Source organism: Trachurus japonicus, chromosome 20, assembly GCF_045865225.1.
Source record: "Trachurus japonicus isolate A0001 chromosome 20, Traja_1.0".
NCBI lineage: Eukaryota > Metazoa > Chordata > Actinopteri > Carangiformes > Carangidae > Trachurus > Trachurus japonicus.
In genome coordinates, this window is record NC_140926.1 from 13,903,709 (window position 1) to 13,927,430 (window position 23,722).

The window sequence follows — 23,722 nt, forward strand, 5'->3', positions numbered from 1 at the left end:
ATTTGATTTTACATTATTATGATTGAAATTAATCAATGCATAATAATCGTGATAATCGTAATACCTTGATTATTTCTCTGACAATAATCGTACCAAGAAAATCTGTAATCGTGACATCCCTAGTATATGTCATTAATGGTGCTTTCTGTGTGTCTACATCAGTGCATTCACAGAGACCTGGCAGCCAGAAACGTTCTGCTGTCTGACAACAAAGTGGTGAAGATCTGTGACTTCGGCCTGGCCAGAGACATCTACAAAGACCCCGACTACGTCCGCAAGGGAGATGTGAGTACGCGTCAGCCGTCAAAGTATGAATGAAAATAAAAAACTGTCCCATCTCTGTTTTATGAAGCGAAACACTCGACTTGTAGCTCTAATTGTGATACTGTTACCAAACAAGCACAACTCTGTCAATTTTAAAATATGTTGTGGCATTTTATATAGTTTAATAAATTATTCAGTAATAAAAAACAACTACAAATAAACAAATGATAAGTTTGGGCAGATAACTTAAGGCAAAAAGGTTTTCTGTAAATCGCAACGTAATAGTATTTATTAATGCGACTGAAAAAGGAAAACTGCATAATAAATAAATAAGATAAGCAGGTCCTGTAAACCACGTCACACATCTAGTTTTAATTAAACTTGTCTGTCTGTATAAACCAATGAACATCAATGTGACTTGTGGCCTAACGATTTGCAACTGTGCTCCTGTGCTCTGATTGGCTGACAGGCCCGTCTCCCTCTGAAGTGGATGTCTCCTGAGTCCATCTTTGACAAAGTGTTCACCACCCAGAGTGACGTGTGGTCCTACGGCATCCTGCTTTGGGAGATCTTCTCTTTGGGTAAAACACACCAGCCACCACCTCACCTCACTCTATCCCATATAAAACCACTTAGAAATAGTTTGTGGAGCTAATCATTTGATTTTTTTCTCCCCCTTTTCTTGGATGTCTGAGAAATTTTCATTGATCTCTGTGGTTATTCTTCACACTGTAGTTTGGGCTTTTCAGGTATTGATATGTTTATGTTTGTTCAACAGGAGCTTCACCGTACCCTGGTCTTCACATTGATGAGGAGTTCTGCCACAGACTGAAGGCGGGGACGAGGATGCGAGCACCGGAGTACAGCACACCTGAGATGTGGGTTGAAGCGTTTGTAACTCACCAAAAGACTTTAGAGATAAAGATTTTTAAAGTTTAAACCTTTTTGTCATCAAGTAGAGGCCTGCAGGAGCAGTGGCGTGCACAGACTTTTTGAAGGGCAGGGGCGATTGGGAAAAAAAGGGCACATAGCGCTTTCTCGCCACTGAAGAGGGCACTTTAGCTTGCGTTTTGGCTTCCAAGAGGGCACTTTAGCACACATTTTGGCTCCTAGAGGGCACTTTAGCACACGTTTTGGCTCCAAGAGGGCACTTTAGCACACGTTTTGGCTCCTAGAGGGCACTTTAGCACAGGTTTTGGCTCCTAGAGGGCACTTTAGCACACGTTTTGGCCCCCATGAGGTCACTTTAGCACGCGTTTTGGCTTCCAAAAGGGCACTTTAGGGGGGGCGACTGCCCCCCTTGCCCCCCCCCCCCCCCAGTGCACGCCACTGTGCAGGAGTGACCCAGACTGTGATACTGTTCATGTTTTGACTTGACTTGACATTAATGAATATACTTGTGTGCTTGTATGTGTTCAGTTACAGCACTATGCTGGCATGTTGGGAGGCGAGTCCCGCAGATCGACCCACTTTCACCAACCTGGTGGAGACACTGGGAGACCTGCTGCAAGCAAGAGTTCAGCAGGTCAGGGCCTCAGGGCTGACGAAAAACACAAAATATGTCTCACAAAAAAGGTTCTCACAAACCCCCGTCTGTTTCATCCCTTTAACAGGATGGAAAAGATTATATTCCTCTTGGATCTTTCATGACTGGAGACAAAAATCACAGCGTGACCATGAAAGAAAACCCACTTGCAGTCACAAACCTAAGGTACAGACATGAGAAAATGAAGAGAGTATGATGATGAGTCTGTGTGTGTATGAGTGATTGAGTGAGGTAGAAAAGGATGATGAAAAATATAAAAAAATTAGCAAGGCAGCTGCAGATGTGAAAGTGATGGAAGAGGGCCTTGTGAGGTAAGTGAAACTAAATACAGAAACAACAGGAAACAGGTTGAGAAAGTAGAGAAATTTCTAACTTGTGTTTTGAATCTGAATCCAATCAGTTACATGAGGGGCATGGCCACGCTCCAGACGTTTGAGGAACTGCCCTGTGAGGATCCAGACAACCCTGATGTAAGAAAACACCTTCACTTCTGCTTGAATGCACACACACACACACAAATGCACCCCCAATTCCATTCAGGAAAAACACTAAACTAAAGTGATAATGTGGCGTTTGCATCCTCTCCATTCAGGATGAGCAGAGCGACAGTGGTATGGTCCTTTCATCTGAGGAGCTGAAGCACGTGATGTGGAATAACGACGACACCAAGAGCAGGAAGCTCAGCAGGTGGACTTTCCCTTTCTAACCTTTTCAACCCATTTCCTCACATGCTACCAGTCATTTATCTCTGTGCAATCATCTCCACAGCAAACAAACACAATGACTTTGCACATATTCAAATGATTTTCACTCTTGATTACAGATAAGTGTGCAATGCATGTGTTAGATGTGTCAAACAAGATAAAGAAAACAAGGAGGCAGAATCCTTGTTGTAAAGGAATGTACTGGTCCGACAGACACAGGGCTAATTGATATAAAGCATAACAAACAAGTTGTGACTCTTAATCTGTGTGTTTTTGTATTTAGGTTCTTCACCTTCAAGTGTCGGGACAACCAGGTCCCCTTCATTTGCAATGACACCGCAGGTCTCCGTGACTACGAGCCGTCCATCCTGCCATGTGACTGGGAGTCGGACGAAGGCGGCTCGCCTCCTCCAGACTACAACTCAGCCTTCCTCTACCCGTCTCTCTAGCATCCGCTGTTGTCTAATTCTTTGACAGCGTTACACAGGGTCAATATGTTTTCCTGCTCATCAGCGTATCCTGCTGCTTTTTTTTTTTATTCCGTTTTATCCGTTACCTCATTATAATTTCTGTAGGTAAACCTCTTGTCTTCCTTTTCCTCCTTCAGTCAAAATAAGAAATAGTTTCTTTCGATTGAAAACAAAACTTTTATTTGCTTTTTCTCAGTCTCCCAAAAAATCACATGCTGTTATACAACAAAGCTTCCTCACTACGATCAAGTATTACCATAATGCATTGCAACTCTTTCCCGGAGCAGCTATGTTATTACCTGACAGGACTTATCCTACACAGTTATGAAGAATGTATTTACACAGCTATTAAAACCTATTATATTGGTACCTCATGCCCTGAGCTTTGTGAAGAGGAACACTGCTGTATGAAATAACTATTCCTCTTCACAGATACTATATGCTGGACAAAAGTCATTACTCACTGAAGAATTGTATGTGCTAGACAGGATGTATCTGTCTGTATTTATTTTTATGCTGTATTCTTGTTAAAGAAGAGTCACCTGTTAATCTGTTTTAGTCTGACGTCTGTATCTGATTAGACTCAGCTGCCGGTTTATGGGGTGCAGCTATAATTAAAACAGTGAACAATACAACAGTGCCCACTTGAAATCTCAAAAGTGTTGGCAGCCGAATAATATGCCCTGGATGCATTTTTTTATTTTGATCATAGCTAACTGACTTTCCTTTTTTTCGCCTCCTGTTGCTAACCAATAATCCATTTTTGTTGTGTATCAGACAAATGTGGTCAGGTAGCAACACAAGTTTCCATCGTAGTCTGGTTTTAAAAAAAAAGGGGGGTGTTTAAAATGTTTTAAAACATTTATTTTAATTTAAAAACATTATTTATATTTTCTTTTTATAAATATAAGTTTATGTTTTTACCAAAGTAGTGCTGTTTGATTTAAACCCATTTTGACAAACACTGATCAGAACTGTTTCATAAATATGGGGGATTTAGGCACTACAATGCAATGATATCACAAATGTGTAAAATGCCACACTGAAGTAGTCTAACTGTGTCTAAACAGTTTTTAAAAAATTCACATTACAATCTTAATACATGCTGGATTTACTGAAGGGCTGTTGTATTAATCTGTTAGTTTTAGATGGTTCATCCTAAATTAACTGGCAACTGAGTAATAATCTAATTCGTTCAGATTTGACAAAAACAAAAATATCATCTCTGCTGTTAATTCTATTAAATGCAGCGCTTAACCTCCAGAGAGCTGACACAGTAGTTGCAAATTAATTGGCAATTAATTAACTGACGTTCCCCTACAGAGATGTATCCACTCTTTAAACACCATAAGCCATGGTGACGCAGACTTAGACTGCACGTCAACACCTTGTTTATACTGTATATCGCTGCATAACATCATTTGTGGCCTTTGCAACCACAGTTTTGCATCGATCATGTTTATTTTTTTCCATTTAAAAGAGATATAGTGGTTAAATGGGGGTCAGAGCGTTGGTTAGATTGGGAAAGATTCATGACACTACAATGCGTCATGAATCTACGCAGGAACTACACCGCAGACATTTCACTATTAAAACCAACCCTCAAGAGCTGTGCAGTCTCAAGTGTGTGTTCAAGTACTGTATGTAGTATTTTCAGCTTTAAAGATGAACAGTCACATAAGAATGTACTTGTTTATGTAAAATCCCATCCATATGTTGTCAGTATTGTCCTGGTTGTATAAACTTGCTATAAAATATACCAAATGTAAAATGAAGTTGTAACACTAAAAACAGAGACGACATCCGTTGTGTATGTTTTGATATTCTTTATTAAAATACTGCTGTACACACAAATATTGCAAAATTTGAGACAATGAACACAAGAGGGGCATAAAACATACTAAGATGGTGATTGTAGGTGTGTTGACGTGGGGGAGGAGAAGAACATTATCACTAATAGTAACTGGAGCGTGTGTCTGTTACGATGTGGAAGATAGTGATATGAGCACTGACGTTGTGTAGGCCAAGTTGGGGGCACGTTTGTGTGTGTCTGAAGGTAGGTGTGTGTTTGTGTGTTCATGTGTGTGTGGTGTGTGTTTGTGTCTTGGGGGTTTTCTAAAGCACCACATTCACCAAATATGTTTTTGTCTGTCCGTTTACCTAAAACAGAGGAAGTAGAACATGATCTAAGACAACCAGCTCCCTGCAGTTTTGTTGCCCCCAAGAACAGACCACTGACATCCATGAGGACTTTGACACTGTTAAACTGCCTGCAGCCGAGACTCTGCGTTTGATTGTGCGCTTCATCTTGATTCGTCTCTCGTCTGACAATGCGGGTCGTACGCGTGATGTGACCCTGTTGTTCTACAGTCTTACATTTGTACACATTCAGCTGCAGAGAACAAAGACGAAGGCCGAGGAATCAACAACAGAGCTGTTTCTCTACAGGTTTGCACCAAATTCATTTGGTCGGCAATGCTGATTCAATTCATCAATGGACTTTTTGAACTGTGCTTAAGGGGCAACATGAAAATCCCTCGCAGCATGAGCTCCACGACGCTGTTAACTTCCTATAACCTCCATCTAAAGACGTCCCGCCCACTCCACTGTAGCTCATCTATCCGACTGGACAGGGGGCGGCCAATGACAGCCAAACACATTCAATCATTGGGCCCCTCCAGCTGTTTGTCATCCTGAGAGAAATCCAAGCCATCCGAGTGAGTGCAACAGCCGGCGCCGCTGCTTCGTCTCCAGCACGTTTTTAATTTCATGATCTAAAAAAAATGTCAACTAAAAACAAAAACGGTTGGTGCCCTTCTCCTGTTCTCCTTCGCCCTCTAACCTTTCCCCCCCATTTTTCCCCTAAACCCCTGCTGGAATTGGTCCACAGAATAAGTAAGAGTAGAATTGAGGCAAAAATGTATTGCCCCACCGCCCCCCACCCCTCCCCCCCTCCCCACTTCCCATCATGCATTCCTGCACAACAGCTGAGCAAAGAGAAAAACCAGCTAGAAAAGTCACAAAAAGCATCAACTTTTTCTCAAATGTAGAGAGGCCCAGATCCCCTGAGGGGAAGTGAAGTTTGGGACGAAAAAGAGAAAGAAGATGGGGGAGAGTGAGAGAGAGGGACAGAGAAAAGGGGACGTTGGGGCAGGAGGACGGGTGGGGGACAAAATAAGGACATTCCACAAAGAGGCAGCTGTGGCTCCACCTCAACAGAAGCCCCACCCGAGGGGCTACACCCAAGTGCTGGACAGCCAAACGAAATGAGCCGTCTTTGAGCAGTTCATGTCACAATAGCGTCCATTAACCAAAAAGGTGGTTGCTGCATTATGTAACAAACACTTGGTATAGACGGCATCAGGAGAAGACACCCCTTCCTCAGTGCCAACAGAAACCACATTAGACCCCGCCCCCACCAAAAAAAACCCAAATCCTAGCCCTCTCTAGCCCACCCACCCATTCCTCCTGCACCTATGAGCCTGATATTCCTCCAACCTCCTGAACTAAAATGTCAGAAATCCATCCACTTTTTTTTTTTTTTTTTCCAGTTTTAAGAACCCGTCCCACCCACCCAAGTGGTTTGTCCTTTCTGAGGGGGGGAACCAACAATCAAGGCAAAGGTGGGCTGGCCCATTTCATTTAACAGGTGCCACCCCGCCCCAATGAAAGCCTCGAGTGGTGTGCCCCATCTCCTAGTGCGTCAGAATGAAGGGGTGTGGTCTCCAGCCAGATGAGAGATGCAGTCAGTAAAAAGCTGGATTTCTTTTTGTTGTTGTTGTTGTTGGGTGTTTGTTTTAATTGCGAGTCTGCTCTGGTTTTGATGTCCATGTGTGGCTTTAGCTCTCTCTGTACACCCTGTAGGCCACTCACACATATTCATAAAAATAACAAAAATTAACAAAAAAATTAAAATCTTAGTGCATCCTCCTCAGAAAAATAAACCCCAACTGTAGAAATAAACAATAAAAGCAGGAAAAAAGTTTATAACCTCATGGTTTGTTTCTGGTTTTGTTCCCCAAATCTAAAAAAATGTCATTCTTGTTTGTCACAGCTTCCGTGTTTGTCCGTTTTCTTTTTTTTTTTTTTCCTTTTGTTTTTCAATTTTCAGCTGCGGGGTTTAGGAAAACTAAAAAAAATACACTTTAGAAAAAGCCATCCTGGTGGACAGGGTCAGTGTATGTGACTGAATTTCACGAAGCCCTGCCCCGCTGCCTTCGCCATGCTGATGTCATCTCCGTAAGCCTGGTCCTCCGCTGTAGTGCAATAGTGTGCTCCAGGTCCGGGCAGTCCCACCCCGGGCCCAAAGGGGGCGCTACAGAGAGCCGGAGGCTGCAGCCTGCAGCTCCTGGAAGGTGCTGTCAAAGCAGCGCTTCAGGTCAGAGTAGGTGACAACCAGGACACTTTTCTCATCCCGAGACACCAGGCTGATCTTCTCAGGAACGCCTGCGTCCAGCTGAGGGAGGAAGAAACAGTTAATGTAGAGACGAGTGGCAAAACCATGAAAAGTTTGTTGCTAACGGGACGCAGTCATTAGTTTGTTGATGTGAATCACATGTGATGTCCTAATCTAGTTGACGTGTTAAACTTAAAGGGATAGTTCAACATAATCCCTATAGTCATAGCAGTAGGTTCGTTACCTTTAATTGTCGGTGCAAGCTATTTTTTAGAACAGTGGAGCAGAGCTGCGAGCTGCTGAGAGCTACGCTACGGAGGCTAATGGGATTTCTTGTTTTCCCTCATCAAACTCATCAAATACCCAATCCAACAACTCCTGACCTTCACATTCACCGCGCTATGAGATAATAACAGAACGTTACGAGACAGAGTTGTTTTAGAGGTAAATTCATGCAAAACCGCTGATGCGTGTTCCCGTCAATAGGCAGTTTTTCATCAAGCAGTCTCTGCATTTGCCTCTAAAACAACTCTGTCTGGTAACGTTGTGTTATTATCTCATAGTGTGGTGAATGTGCAGGTCACAACTTGTCCACCAGAGCGTTTTGGAGTTGTTGGACTGTGTTTTTGATTAGTTTGATGAGGGAAACCAAGAAATCCCATTAGCCTCCGTAGCGTAGCTCTAAGCAGCTCACGGCTCTGCTCCACTGTTCTAAAAACAGCTTGCACCGAACTAAACTATCCCTTTATAATTATATTTATTAAGGGAGTGCTGTGCTTTCCTCCACCATCAAGCGTCAAGCACATCGAGAACCAACACTTTACTAAGGAACTTTGATGATTGAGATTAGATATGCACTTTCAGTTGTAATGCTAATCTTTGCAAATCTTTGTTTAAAGCAGAAGTAAGCGATATTTCTGTGTTAATATAAGTCTTAAATAGTTATATCTTCCCACAGCAATCACTTACATAGAGTGTTTGGACCGAAACACGGGTCTGTCAGTCACTCTGCTCTGAGCCGAGGAGAAAACTTTTCTCGTATCCTACAGTTTTTATCCAATGAGGAGAGAGAACGGCATGAAGGGCTGTGTGTGCAGCCAAGGAACGCCGTGAATGTGGCGACGTAGGGATGAGGACCAATAGATCCATGACGAGGGCGGGGACTGCTGACTCCATCAGCTGACAAGAAGTTATGGTGCGTTCAAGGCAACTCGTAACTCGTGTTTTTCCGACCTGTGAAGTCGTACCAGTTCGATCTGGTACGAGTTCACCGGTCGGAAGTTACGAGTGGCCGTTGTAGTGACTTTCACAGGTAAAACAGGTCGGAAAAACACGAGTGGGTTGCCTGGAACGCTACAAAGTCGTAAGTCGTGACTTGAAGCTGTAATTTACGGTTTCAAAAACCTGCCTGGAACGCAGCATTAGCGAAAACGACCGGATCGCTTACTTCTGCTTTAAGTGATGATTTTTGTTACGTCTGGAGAGTATGATTTGCAGGGTGGGGTCCCTGTTGCTCCACGATGCTGATGTTGTCAACAACACGACAAAGTTGTGACACATTTTAGTTTTATCCAGAAAAAACTATTCAGCTCCTGCAGGTTGGATGGACAGTGAGTAGTCCGCTAATCAGATGGCTGGTGGTTTGACCTCTGACCCCTCCTACTCAGATGTTTAAGATACTGAACCCAAAATTGTTCAAATGTGTGAATGAAAGATAACTGATGAAGTGACTGATGAAATGCACAACATGAGGGTGAAAGTGCTGTATGAATGTGTGAAGTGACTTAGTGTTGAAAAACCTGCTTCAAGTCTTTTTCATGACTGAACCCTGATGGGGCTGCACAAACATGTTGACATGTCAGTCAATACAAATCACTTTACTTTCTTTCATGAGATGGTAAGCAAACAAAAAAAAGCAGGTTAATCACTGTAAATAACTGTTGGCTGCAGTGCTAATTTTGAGCAAATAGTTGTACGAGATCATCTGGGTTCACACGAAGAGTCTAAGAGAGAGGAAGAGGATACAACTGTGTGTGAAGTCATGTGTGTAATAATAAAACTGATCAAAGACTTGAGTACCACAGACAGTCCGCGCTTAACCGGCTTCTGACTGAAACAGCAAATAGTGGAACAGAAGTGGAAATAAAAAAAAACAACTACAAGAAGTTAAGTGAAGTGCTGATAAGATTTTCTGTGGCTCCGGAAAGCAAAGCAGAACATGACACAAACGTCACATCTGCTGCTCCTGCCCGTAAGCAGCCGCTCGCCAAATGTTAAATGTCAGTAATGGAAGCCGTAATCAGACCTGCTTTTACTCATTATTTCCGCAATCAGTTGGCAAAGGCGTGATTTTTCACAAGTACATGTGAAACCTTAGATGTTCTGAAAATAGGCCACTTAACATTTCTTTAAACAAATTAAAAAGTTGCTTCACCTGGTAGATTAGGTTCAGTGTTTACCACACGGCTCAGGTTCTAATCCCAGCCGGGCCCTTTGCTGCATGTCTCTCTCCTCAATATCTCCTGTCTTCTCACTGTCCCTCTTCCATCAACATTAAAAAAGTAAATAAAGAAGGAAGAAGAAATCTCACTAACTTTGTTGAGGCAGGATACAATGTGGCTGAGGTCGATCCATGGCGTTCCAGCTTCTGTCACCTGATGAAACAGGTGGTCCCGGAAAAGCTTCAACAGGTATCGGTCTCCCGTCTCCGACCACGTCGGGTCCTTCTGAAACCTGATTTAACACAAGACAAGGTCATGGAGTAACACCAGAAACACGGGTCACACATAAACTCTCTGTTTGCAAATGCTCGACTTACTCTGGTCGCTCATTGATCGTGCCCAGTTTGGCCAACAGACGGAAGAGGCGGCCATTTTGCACCTCCTGCAAATACATGAACAACGGTTTTAGTTATTGGCCTCGAAACATATTTAAATTTCCAGGGGGAAAAAAATGTAGAAGGCATCCCTGCAGAAGTAGGAGGTTTTTGAGCAGTTGCACAAACCTGTGAGAACTTAAGATCGGCAAACAGAGAAAAGAAAGAAGTAGAATAAAACTGCTACAAACTGAGGAAAGTACTTCGCTGCTGGAGGCTGAATGATGCAAAGTATGGTTCACACACTCACAGACACCAAACTACACCAACGCCAACACCAATAGCGAGTGTTGCAATGAGGTAGCTTCATACTGCAGGCTGGGGGATGAATAAAAATTAATAAATAGACAAAAAAGGGAAATACAACGTAAGCACACACAATGGGTTAGGAATTCCTCCTTAAAAACAATGGACCTGCTGCAGGGAACTGATCAGAAACTGAAACCTCTGTCACTTGACCGTCTGTCCGTAAACGGTGCAGGTCCCCGTTTTCTCGTAGCTTCCAGAAAACACTTCCTCCTCACTGAGAGTCGACTGGAGGAGGCTGCGTTTCCTTTTCTTCTACATTCATTTACAGTTTTGACTATTCATGAAAGCAGTCGGTGGCTGGCTGCAGAATATTTTCTCAGATCCCGCTGCTGAACATGTGCAGAAAAACTTGATGTTTCTGACTTTATGTAACATTGTCATCAAGTTGTGGCTCACCTTTCGTCTTTTGCAGATATAACTTACTCCTGTCTCTCCTTTCTCTTCCTCCTCCCTGCCTGTCTCACCCTGTCAAACGTTTTCTCCACTGTTGGACAAAGTGAAAATTAATGGAGACCCAACAACTGAGTGTTTTGTCTTTTTCTGCAACAGGTGAATGCGCCTCGACAGAAACCTGCTATGACCTTTACCTTCACACACAGCTGTTATTTTGATCACTGTTCCTATCAATGATGAAACGATTATTCTCAAAGTGATTGCTGTGCTTTATGGGAACATGGCTTCATCACACGTCAAAGACCTTTGGATAAAAATAACGACTCTAATGACAGCATTTCAATCATGTCATCAAAATTACTGAGAAAGATGAATGCATTGAACATAAATGTAAATACTTTTTCACCCAGCTGCAATGCACTATAATAATCATACAAACCACACATCCGTTTGAAACATTAAAAAATGCTATTTGGTCATGAACATTGAACTTAAAAATGGAAACGTTCCGGCCACAGTTTGACACAACAGGCGTGTTGAAATGATGCCATCACAAAAGTCCCACAACTTTTTACATGAAAACCGAGCCACGAGCTCTGAAAGGCATGTTCCTCTTCATCTTCAGATTTTTGTATTGAGAAATTATGTTTTTCACATGTTTTAAAATGTTCTAATCTGATCAACACAATTGCAAACGCAGCAAAAAAAAAAAAAGAAAACAGCAGTGCCTCTGCAGCAGCTTTTCATTCAACCAACACATAAAACAGAGATGGCCTGATATACAGGAAACACTTTCACTGCCCCACCAGCGCAGTTATCAGCAGCCATGTGTTGTTCAACCTACTTTTTACTCGGGGTGATGACAAAAAGGCAAGTAATAAAAAGCAGGTAAAAGCCTAATTTTTATTACTACAAAGGGGTCATCTTATGTTCTATGAACTAATATTACTGATATCTTCCCATTTGAACAGTGAAGTTATTTGACGAGATATTCAGTGAGGTTTACTGAACAACTAATAAAAGCAGAAACTGACATCATTTGCATTAGAGTCGACAACAATCTACCTCCTTTTGGTTTGGTGGATGCGTACACAGTCGAACAGTAAAGAGGAAGTCGGAGCATGAGCAAGAAAAAAAAAGACGAGGTGAAGGTTGGTTGTTTCACACATTCACACTTGTACATGAGGAAACTAAACGCAAAGCGAGACTGCAAAGCCTACGATACATCGTACAACATCCTGTGTGCACACTACTTCCCTCTTTAACTCACTAAACCAATGCCCTATTTCTGACCACCACCTAACAATATCAGCCTGAGAAGAACTTCACTGAATCATGCAACCTTCACACACGCGTGCTTCACATGTCCTTCGGCGCCATGTGAGAGAGACAAACGTTCTTTTGTGTTTGTCAAAGTACTGTTGAGCATGATGAAGATAGCATCCTGCTTATACCTTGGCCAGATCCTCTTCAATGACATCATTCCTCATCTGTGACGCGTCCAGCTGTGTGTAGAATCGGGCTCCAATCATCGGCATAATGTCATTGACGCTGCGCAGGCGAGACTGTTCAGTCAGCAGATACCTGCACACACACACACACACAAAACACAAGAAAGTCAGTTTACCCAGGTGAGTTGTAATTATATTGGCCCAATGCTGTCACACAGTCGTAAACACACTCCTCCTCTAATGAATGTGATAATTACTTTGAGGCCAACACTCAAGTCTGAAAGCACTAATTTATGGGTGTCCAAAATGTGCAAAAATGTAAAGATTCCTAACATCTGACATCTGCAGCTGCTCTATTTTTAATTAGCACTAAGTATTTTGTAAAAAGACATGAAACTGTAAAATTAAACACATTTGAAACATTACAGGTGTTTCTATTTACAGGTACTTAACTCAGGTGTTGTGTTAATTAGAAGAGGTAATGCGATGGGCTAATTAGACTGCTGCTGTATCTCAGAGACAGGTTTGGAAACACTGTATAGATTTCAGATGACTGGGTGACTATATGACCATATCAGTCCTGTGAAAAGGTCAATGCTCAGAACTGAATACAGGAAGTTCACATACATATGTAATGACATGTGTCTTTGATCTTGCATCTATACTGACTTTAGACTGTCAGTATAGATCAGGGGTACTCAAATACATTTGTCGAAGGGCCAGAATTTTTCTTGACAGACACCTTGGGGGCCGAACATTCAAATAGGCCTAGATTGAAATTAAATCCACCTTTTTCGTCTAATAATTTCAATATATTTATTTTACTTGTAAGCACATAATTTGTATTTATACACTTCATGGTGTTTTGTAAATGTCTTGACATTATCATATCATCATTTACATATCATGCTGGAGCTTTACACTGCTGACTTGTATCCTCAGACATGCCCTGTGATTTTCAGCTTAAATATGACCTGACCATCACAGGACATGTCTGACTCTGTTCTGAGGATACAAGTCATTGGTCCTGAAATGTGTTTCTCTTCTATAATACACATTTTACATCTCGGAGGCGACGTCTTTCCACACACGGGCTTCCTTCACCTGTCAAACGAGGCAGAGCTCAGTGGGAAACAGTAGGAGAGACACAGGCCGAAGGCACCGGGACACAACACCGGGGGGGGGGGGCTTGGTCGTGCAGCTGTGCACCGCTGACGTGCACGAAAAAACAATCGCGTCTCATCAAATGCGCGCGGCTACGGCTTTTGAGTTGTGAGCGTGCATGACGCACGGCTACATTGAATGGGTTTGAGCGCGCGCAAAAGACGCTTCATCTGAACGGCCCCCCATGCATGATGCACACACAGTTGAACCAAGACGGCGGTCAAAATCACCCACGGTCTCTGCAGACAGGCAGGGAAAACCCTGCAGTCCAGCCCGCTCCCCAAACACTCGCGCATGGTGATTTGGGTTGGTCGGCGTTTCTGTATCCCAGTGCAGGGCCTCACAGGCACACACAAACGCTCCGTACGTGTTTCCATGTCCCAGCGCTTTGACTTACAGGCGCACGGAGCCCGAGAAATACAGTATACAGTAATATGTAAACTAGTAGAACTCAGTCGCGAGCCTGATTGGAAGGTTCGGCGGGCCGGATGCGGCCCGCGGGCCGCCTATTGAGTACCGCTGGTATAGATCATTAGACACCCACTGTCTAAGCTTCTCAGTGCTGCCGACAGCATTTTCCACGTTTTTTTTATTTTTTAATCAAGTGTTGATGAATAAAAATTAACCGCTGCTGATACAACTAAAACCACATCACAAGCAGATCTGGAGTGGGTGGATAATGACACATGTCAACCTGCATCTTAATAATTACACATTAATCAAGGTTGACTCAGAACATGCCTAACAGATCAATTTTATCTCGCCTAAAACATCTCAGGAATCCCCGGCTGCGGCTAGAAAAGTTTGCTTGGTGGAAAGACTTCTGGACTAACTTGCTTAGCCAGCTGCTGCCGTGATCCGGCCCCAGATAAAGAGCATATGGATGACTGAATGTATAGTATCTCTGACTGTAGTAGACTGAACCGTTTTGAAATTGTCTCAACGTAAAGAAATGTGCTTTTTAAAGTGGTAAACCTAGATGTAAACAGGTTCTTTTTACTGTTTGTGCAAAACGTTTGTCAGATCTTGGTCTGAAATTTCTCCTCAACTGGACAGCATGGGTCATTTTGTGGCGTGGCTACAGGCTTCTGGGTCATGTCTTTGACTTTATTTCAATCAACTAATCTCCATTCGATTCGAAATCTATAGACTGAATGGACAACATGCGCCGTGTCGTGCATGTTTCTTACAGAATGAGGTTCTTGAGGTCTGAAGAGTAGTTGATAGACACCAGCTCCATGGCCTTCTGCAGGTTCTCCCTTTGAATGCCGGCCAGGGAGTTACATGCCAACGCCAGCACCACCTTGCCCAGTGACACTAGGTCTGCTTGCTACAGGAGAAAACACAGTTTTTTTGTGTTAATGCAGACATCTTAAAAAAAAGAAAAAAAGAAAAAAGAACTATAACTAGACATCCGAAAGTAATGTATGACCTTTTGTACATGCTGTACAACTACTTTGAGACATGCGAGTGAGCATAAGCAGTAAGTACCTGGTACTGTGGCATTAGGGCAAGATGATTGGTCTGACTGTTGTCAAATGTTAAGACGTCAAACACCCCAACACAGTTCACCCGTAACCTACAAAGAAGAGATAACAATGTCATCATTAGTTTCTGTGCATGTGTGTGTGTGTGTGTGTGTGAACACTCACATGGTGGTAGAAAAAAAGGAAGCCTCCTGTAAAAATGCTCTTCCGCTTTTAATGTATTTACAGTTAACAGTCTTATCTGCAATGAGTTGGAAATCAAATTGCGAACTTACGCTGACATTTATAGTTGCATGTTAACAGAGTGTAATCAACAACACTTATCTACCCATGCTGAGGCATTTAGTCCATGTGTGTGTGTGTGTGTGTACCTGGTCTTGCCAGTAATGAGAATCTTGCTGGGGTCCATGACACGACAGGCAAGGCCGGCAGTGTGGATGGTGCGCAGCGCGGAGCTGAGCTGGACGATGTAGGCCCAGATCAGAGACTCGGGGAGCAGACCCGCATGCTGCCGTGGCGGGGGCGGCTCATGTTGTCCTGCACACAGACACACGCTTTATCACACAACACACAGTCTGGAGGGTTAGACATTACTTGAGTACTAAACCTCAAACTGTCATGAACTTCCTTGGTTATCTTATCTACAGAATAAACCGTCTCTTACAGTTGTGATGTGACGAAAGAAACACTCTCAATTTCCTCTGATTTAACCTAATTTCTTTCATCAATAAATCTGCAAATTATTCCCTTTGATGATATGTTATAGGAAACTCAGCGTACAGTTCAAAGAAATCATGTGTGCATGACTTCACATGTACAGTAAGTGCACATGTCTCATGTGAAATGGGCTGCAACTCTGCATGAGGTTAAGAAATGATCCAACGTGTTAGGGTGTGTGCTGCACAACAAAAGCCACAATGTCACTAAGAGAATGTGTTGGCCAAAATGTCAAAACAATGTTTGTGTACAAGTAAAACATTATAGTATGTTGTAGGAGTTTGCATCAGACTGGCCATTCCAAGGGTCTGAATGGTTTTGCTTCCTCTGCGTGCATTCCTGTAGGTAGGCCATACAGCACCTGCCCTAGGATCAGTTTCAGCCACAGTTTCCTCCAACTCCCCATGTCTCTCTCTTTCACAGACACGCATGCCAACTGTCAAAACTAGGGCACTTTAAAGAGTGTAAACATTTAAATCTGTTTTGAAGCCCCCGGACATCCATGAGCATAGTTTTAGAGAGCGTCTTTATTTCATGTGCACAGTTTAAGCCATCAAACACTAAATGTAGGCTTTGCAAACCTGACACAACGTACCTAAATAGAGCGAAGCTAATGATTTCACTGACACACAAGTAAACAAACCCTAAATATACAATATGAAGCACGGAGGTGTGAAAGGGAATATGAAGTGATGATAGGTCTATTTCAGCACGAGGGAGGAAGGGTTGGAACAACAACTTACCCCACTTCCTCTTCGTGAAGTACGAGTCTGCAGCAGGGTCATTGAAGTGTCTACTGAACATGGTTTCTGCGCCCGCATGGAAGTCGTAAGAGAACACCAATGCTGTGAAACAAGAAGTGGACAATGGTTGGGGGCCAGAAAACTCAAACCAGTTCAATACTTTCAGCCACTTAGGTTAATTTCTCATTAACGCCTGTATAGTGTTGGTTAAAGTGTTTTTTCTTTACCATCATGGAACCATTAAATAAAAGGAAATAAACCCAAAACCTTAACCTGCTAGTGTGTAAATTACATAAAACTTTGGTGACAAAATGACATAGAGTTTGAATGCAATGCCTAAAGAGTAGTAAATATTAGTTTGCACGATGACCTGCAGTGGTTTTAAAGCGTACAGTTCGCTTCACGCTTTGGCCGGGCTTGTCACAGTCCTGTAAATGCTTCTGTGCAAAGCCTCAAGAGGACTTTCATATTCATGTCATTCACCGAGGTGAGGATTTGGTTGATGGGACATGTGATCTAAGAAGCCACAGTGACCACCAGGTTATTGGTCACTTCTCTCATCAAAACCTCTCTCCCATTGTTGCCCTGGTTGGCCAGTCCTCCAGCTCTAGGAAGAGTCCCAATTGTTAAAAACTTCTTCCATAATTATAATAATTTTATATTATAATAATTCAATCAGTCTCCAATCAAGGTATTGAAACATCTCAAACATGAAGATAAAAAGGGGAGACTCCTGAGTTTCATGTCAAGTGTCATGGGAATAAGTCTGAATCTTGACCTCAATGAACTACTTCTGATTTTCCCTTTTAATCAACATGGCATTTTATCTTTGTCATAATTGGTCACTGGGTTTAGATTGATGAGGGGAAAACCTTCATTTAAATGACTGTATAACGAATCTGCACATAAACAGTGAAAGCAGTGAGGGGTTCTGAATACTTTCTGGTTGTAAACACTTACAGTGGTCTCCAAAGGCCTTGGTGGTGAAGACCTCCCTCAGTGTTACAGAGTTGGAGTGCTGGATCTTTTTCCACATGTCCACCAGCATCATGCACTTGGTGTTAACAAGGCGGAAACCTGAACACATTTTAAGGATAAACAACAGACATGCAGGAAATTAAGATCTAACACCAGATGAATATAACCCATAGATGTCACATTTTCTTCTAAATGACATGAGAGGAATTCAAGCTACTTGAATAATTGTAATTCTGGGCTGCTTAAGATACGCATCACTACACTATGACGTCATTTCTCACAGTGGCTTTTTCAGAGTTGTTGCACGTGACCATTTCTCACCATGTATCCTCCTCAGGCAGTAAGGCAGATCATCTTTGCTGTTGACAGCCTTGTAGCAGGAGGTGATGTAGCTGAAGTTGCTGGTCTTCTGCATGCGGTTTGGTGGAGGGAGGGGCTCGAGGGGAAATAGGCTATGGTAGCTATCCACCTCAGATGGTACATCTGCCAAAGAAAGAAAACAAACAAAAAACACACTCAAACTTCTCCATAAACACACTCAAAACAAAAAACAACTGGATAATGGACTTTGTGATTTGTTTTCACATTTGCAATATAACTCAATATGATAGTTTACAGTTGAGCGCATTATTGCATGTCTGAGAATAGAAACAAAACCAACACGACAAACAGAAACCACAAATGTATCATATATAATTATATATAGCTCAACTCTGTGCTGCACAATTACCTTTTCATTTATGTACACAAGCAACACTGGTTTGTTTCTTTGTGAAGCAACGACACCAACAGAGCATCTCAGTGGCCTCTTCTTCTTCACAAAGTTTTTTTTATTATTATTATTATTATTCTCAGGATGTGTAAACTGTAAATATGCCAGTAAATGACCTAATCCATAACAACCCTATGGGCGACAACAAAGTAGACCTGTTACCTGGGTTCTCTGAGTGGTCAATCTGAGCCATGGTTATCAGATGTCTGTTTATCAACTCCTAGGGGAGAAACAAAAAGGACACCACAATCAGACATGCTCTCCAGAGAGGTGGGCAAGAGGGTGTTGTTTGATGGGAAGGGAGGATGGAGAGCGGGCGATACCTGTCGGAGCTCATCAGCCATGAAGAAGGACGGGGCGTTCGCTTTCGGCTGCATGTAAGCCACATGGGGTGCAGTAGGGGGGTAGATATGGTAAGTAGGAAACACCTGTGATGAAACCAGAAAAACAGAGCTTCCTATTTATTGAGAAATGAAAACCAGTGCAGCCATACATGTGCCCTTTTTCCCCCCAAACAAGAAACATACAGGATACACAGCTGAACGTGACGAAACAACACATGACAAATTGAAACGTTAAGTCGGAAACCGTGCCATTAGAAGCCAAATAACAACCCCCCTTCTGGCCATAATGACTGTATTTTTAAGATTGCGGTGCGACTATGACTAAATGCTGCATGCAAAGTGAAGCGCCGCTCTTTCAGGTGCAGCACCTACCATCCCAGCCATCGGCGCCGGGGTGTTGTCCGTGTAGAAGTACGTGGTACCACCCACAGTCTCCTTCTGAATTATGTGGGGGCCCGGGTCAGATGCGGTGGTGGGCACCATGTAGTTGGCAGGGTTTGGGGTATGACTGCGCCGACGAGGGGCAGGTGAGGTGTGCGGTGTGATTTTTGGAGAGTGGAGAGGAGACGAGCCCGCGGACAAGGACATGCCTAAAAGGAGACAGAGGGAAATGTTACTTCAAAATAAGACATGGCTGCAATCATGCAAATGTTTGAAAGGAACAAAAAGCAAAGCAAAGAGATCTGCCTTTTTAAGTTGGACATTTCCACCATTTGTCAGATAAATGCCATATGACTGACTGGGAGTTTCCTCACTGGCTGTTGCTCTTTCAAAAATAATTTGGTGCAAACAAGTATTACGGAGGTGTTTGCAACCTGTAAGACAGCATAAGACCGGGCAGCATGTTTGTCACAAGATGTGGACTTTCATTCAAACGAGACTAGGTATAAACCTAATATATAACTGGATGCTGTATGGACACGAACCGTCTTGTTACTGGCTGCCACCTTGTTTTCACAGCCACTCCAAAGCTGCACGAAAGCCAAGAAGCTCTTCCAATTAATTGAGCTTTGCCTCTATTACAGCAAATTAACTACTATCATCAAATGTATAATTAGTGCTAGAGGAGACAGAGGGATAATTAAAATGAGATAAACCAAACAAGAGTGGGAAAAGAGAGAGAGAAGTCATTGCTAAGTGCTGAACTAAAGAGAGCAGATCTGAGTAGCCAATAAATGTAATTTTCCTGAGTGATCATTCTACAAGTAAATATAGCCAAAACAACTGCACAGTCTTTTAAACAATGCCATGGCAATTGAAAAAGAAATAAAAAAGTAGGATTTTAGTAGTTACGAGCAACAGCTTAGTGATGGTTTGCATACTTGAACAGTCTGACAACATAATGGCATAACTGAGAACAGACTTACTGGAAGTTTAGTTGTAATAAAATGCTGTACATTAGGGGAAGAGGACAGCAAACTGATACAGCACTAAACTCAGGTGACAATTGGCAGAGTACAAATATGACATAGACATGTCAGTTTTTTTTTTTACAGCAGTCCACAATAGCTTCAAACTACATCCTCAGTTTAGCACAGACCAAATGCAATTCACACATAGTATAACACATTTTGACCGTGTCTTTCTGTTCTTTGTTTTGTTTACAGTAGCAACGGTGTTGCTATACACAAGGGGGAACTCCTAAATTTGTTTAATTTAACAAAACTGAGTTGTTAAGGTGCGGAGCAAAGCAAATACAACAGGTTGATTTCTCAGTTGGTCATTGTCAAAAAAAAGGATCCCACCTGGGGCCAGTGCAGCAGCTGTTGAAGTGCTGAGAGCAGGATGTGGGAAGAGAGGAGGGGGGAAGGCCTGGACAGTGGACTGGGCCATGGTGGCCATACGTGGAGCTCCCTTTGGGATAAACTCACTTGCTGCCGGGTTTGGAGTTTGCTGAGAGAAGGAAAAGCATACAAGAATTAATCGAAATCTACAACTCCTGCTAAAAGACAAAGGTAAAGTTCAACATATCGAATATGCACATGTTTTGAGTACCTGCTCAAACAAAAGTATGCTCACCTTTCTCCTTTGGGAAATGCTAAGAGCACCAAAATCACTGAACAGTGAGGATGTCGGAGAGTTCACTGGATCTGTGGAAAGCCACAAGTGTAAGGACTTGAACAGTATTCAGTGCATGACTGCTGAGTCCTGCATCACAGAGCACAAACATATATTTACATATGTATCAGTCCTACCATGAGTGCTGTGGCTGAAGTTCTTGGCACCATCGTTGAGGAGACTGGGTGAGCTGCTGCTGGTAGTCATTCGCTAAAGAGAGCACAGACGTGTTACAGTGGGTACACTGATGTGAATTCACATTTATCCATACACTGTCAGCAAACTGTACTTTTATGATACAATGTGTGTAAATTTAAAACATTTTAAACTAACTGCATGAAAACCAAATACATGCAAGACATCTAATCAGATAATGTAGCGCCTCATTTTATCCAGGGAATTTACAGTCATGTAAACAGAAAGGTAACTACACTGCTAATGATTTTAAAAGCAGTCAATGTTAGACCGTATGTTCACAATGACAATAAACAGGGGGCCAAAAGTCAGCATTTTCCCATTCACGTTGTCTCACACTTTTGGACCCCACATGAACAAACAGTTTCTCTCTTGTACCTGCATCATGGAGTATTTAGACTCTGCTGGGCTTCCGAACCCATTGACCCCAATAAAGCTGCTGCTGAAGTAAGAGTTGGTGAGATTGGCATCGCTCAGGGTTGCGCCCTCCATCCCTGGGACTGTGGATGATTTAAAAAAAGAAAAGAAAGTTTAACAACTTAACAAAAGCTCCTTCGATCAAAATAACTTAACAGTGATAATAATGTCAGAACTACTCAGTGTTTACTTCAATCACAAAGCATGTAAACAGTACTATACAGCTGCAGGGTGCGCTACTAAAGTGTGAATAATCTTACAGAAATAAAACTTTCTGGTGAATATTACTTGTTACCGATGTTCCTGGTTAAAACTGGACGTAGGAAACTGTGAACACTAGCGGTGCACGTTGAGTGTTAGTTACTTGTTGTTTGTTTACGTTGGCTAAACACAACAACATCAACACAGTAAAAACAATGCTCCGTGAACAGCTAAAGCGTAGCTATGCTAATGTTAGCAAACATTAATAAACTTGTATCTAAACAGCAAAGTTGAGCTTCACGCAAACAAAGTTATTAAATTGGGGAAAGGCGACTAACTGCACCACAACCAAAACTGTCTATAATACCTTTAAATGCCTCAACAGATGTATTAAAGTTAGTTAAAGCAGCCAGTTTGACTCTAGTTTAGCTCCCGCTAGTTTAGCCACTAGCCGCACTAGCCCACGGGTTTCTGTCCACTCACAGCTGTGACACAAACACAGGCCTCCTCCTCCTCCGTGGGAGCTGCAACAGCGTGGCTAATGTTACATGTTGACACCGGGCACAACTAACAATCTTCAGACAAAAGGAGTTCACAGACACACTAAGAGGACCGGGGCCAGCTAGCTGTGTACGCGGGAGGAGGTAGCATCATGTCTGGCAGGGAAACGCAACCCACGTTGTGCTGTGGGGGGGGAACAGGCCGCAGTGGATCCTCGGGCTCGATTTTTACACGAGTCCCACAAGGCCCAAAAGTAAAGTCGCCGTCAGTCTCCTCGTGTGAGGCCTTGCTGTGTCTTGTTGTGATTGTTACTCACTGGTTAACAGCTGCCCCTCCAGAGACGTGCCTGCAGGCCCCAGTGCTTCGCTCTTCTTGGGCACCACGGCTCCCCCGCCGCCCGGACAGGCTGCCGCGGAGCCGCCGAGGGAGTACCCCGCCGGCGCCGCGCCTCCCCCGGCCATGGACATCGGCACGGGGCTGCCTCCTCCTCCTCCGCCGCCGCCGCTGCTACCGCCACCACCACCACCACCACCAGCGCCGGCGTGCAGCGGCAAACTGGCCATAGACGGATCCTCATGCAGGAACTGACACTCGTCTCCATAAAAGCACGTTTTGTCTTTCGCATAGTATCGGCAAAACTTCACCTTGACATTTGGTATGATCCCGGCACCCCCGAGCGGAGCGGCTGAAGCTGGGAGTCCACTGTTCATGGCACCGCTGCTGCCGCCGCCGCCGCTGCTGCCGGAAGACGCTCAAACATAGAGGGGCGCAGATAGCTAGCGAGCTAGCCAGCTAGCCCTGCAAACAGTTTCCACTTAAAACCAACGGATTAATATCACTTCAGCTGGTGAGGAAACACTTCAGACGCTACAGTACTCACATTATAAGGCTAGGATGCACTTTGGTTTAAGGAAATATCATTGCATGCGCGAAATCCTGGTCGTCGTTGTTGTCGTTATCCATGCAGCTGCCGTCCTCGGAAAGTAGCCTGTTGTTGTTTTTTTGCTCGCGGTGTGTGTGGCTGCTCTGCTCTGCTCTGCTAGGGACCAGCTAGCATAGCTTTGCATTGTGGGTACTACAGCGTTTTGACTGAGTTTACCTGCTGCACATGCAATGCACTTGCAGCCTGGAAATGCAAGCAGACACTGAAGCTGAAGGAGTAGAGGACTTAAGAGCGAAAGTCTACAGGATCAGCATTTTCCCAGTTCCTGTTTTCAGCTGGCACAACATAATATCCATTTCCCAATTAATCCAACTTAAATTGCAGTGACTACTCATACAATTGCAATGCTACATTTTAACAACACAATGCTGAAAAGATGATACATGAAAGTAAAACATCGGAATGAGAAGAAATTAGTACTTAAATTAACACTGTTTTTTTTAATGCAACTCCGCACAGGGCAAGTTAGTGAAGGATACATTAGTGTATTTATGTGATAGTTTATCACCAATGTTAATTGTGACTAGTTCCAAGCAGCCCTTTAATGTACATTTCTCATGCATTTGTCAAAATGTGTAGGCCCATCGTCCACTGAAAATTTCGGCTGTTTCTGTGCGAGGTCATATTCAAGAATCCACGTTTTAAGTTTTCAGGTTTTTATTTTTGACCTTTTGTTCTCTAAATCTTTACAGAAGAATGATTTTTAACTTTATATTATAGCAGTCAGTGATATAGGAGCAGAATTACGCTGGCTTTTTCAGCAAATAGCTCTACAAGTGGTTTATTATCTTCTT

At 43.1% G+C, this 23,722-nt stretch overlaps 2 protein-coding genes across 6 annotated transcripts in view; one reads left to right on the forward strand and one right to left on the reverse strand.

The window, feature by feature from the left end:
• Positions 1-3,777, forward strand: part of flt1 (fms related receptor tyrosine kinase 1) — a 33,542-nt gene extending 29,765 nt beyond the window's left edge. Inside the window, exons 23-30 of the mRNA XM_085762613.1 lie at positions 163-285; positions 734-845; positions 1,043-1,142; positions 1,684-1,789; positions 1,878-1,975; positions 2,211-2,280; positions 2,403-2,497; positions 2,798-3,777. Coding sequence (XP_085618739.1) covers positions 163-285; positions 734-845; positions 1,043-1,142; positions 1,684-1,789; positions 1,878-1,975; positions 2,211-2,280; positions 2,403-2,497; positions 2,798-2,963 — 870 coding nt within the window. The 3' untranslated portion in view covers positions 2,964-3,777. The remainder of the gene's footprint in view (positions 1-162; positions 286-733; positions 846-1,042; positions 1,143-1,683; positions 1,790-1,877; positions 1,976-2,210; positions 2,281-2,402; positions 2,498-2,797) is intronic.
• Positions 3,778-4,790: 1,013 nt separating this feature from the next.
• pan3 (poly(A) specific ribonuclease subunit PAN3) lies at positions 4,791-23,000 on the reverse strand. Of its 5 annotated transcripts, none has more exons than XM_085763820.1 (19): positions 22,866-23,000; positions 22,302-22,720; positions 21,245-21,366; positions 20,809-20,881; positions 20,633-20,703; positions 20,359-20,506; positions 18,986-19,203; positions 18,593-18,697; positions 18,432-18,489; positions 17,819-17,980; positions 17,480-17,596; positions 16,520-16,621; positions 15,431-15,596; positions 15,064-15,151; positions 14,763-14,902; positions 12,412-12,541; positions 10,199-10,263; positions 9,975-10,113; positions 4,791-7,440 (listed from the first exon to the last, which is right to left on the reverse strand). In XM_085763820.1, exons 2-19 carry the CDS (start codon positions 22,693-22,695, stop codon positions 7,300-7,302), a joined length of 2,439 nt encoding a protein of 812 aa, XP_085619946.1. In that variant the 5' UTR covers positions 22,696-22,720; positions 22,866-23,000; the 3' UTR covers positions 4,791-7,299. The 5 variants fall into 5 exon arrangements, with proteins under 5 accessions (XP_085619946.1, XP_085619948.1, XP_085619947.1 ...); XM_085763822.1 differs by having other exon boundaries at positions 20,359-20,503; positions 22,302-22,466; positions 22,518-23,000; XM_085763821.1 differs by having other exon boundaries at positions 22,302-22,466; positions 22,518-23,000.
• Positions 23,001-23,722: the final 722 nt, after the last annotated feature.

What these genes read in the sequence shown, in the direction of transcription:
- pan3 (XM_085763820.1), bottom strand. Translation starts at nt 22,695, where the DNA reads ATGAACAGTGGACTCCCAGCTTCAGCCGCTCCGCTCGGGGGTGCCGGG. An exon ending in CTTCAGCCACAGCACTCATG is followed by an intron (nt 20,704 to 20,808) that starts GTAGGACTGATA and finishes GGCTTTCCACAG; the next exon opens with ATCCAGTGAACTCTCCGACA. An exon ending in CGGCGCCGATGGCTGGGATG is followed by an intron (nt 18,698 to 18,985) that starts GTAGGTGCTGCA and finishes GTTTCATCACAG; the next exon opens with GTGTTTCCTACTTACCATAT.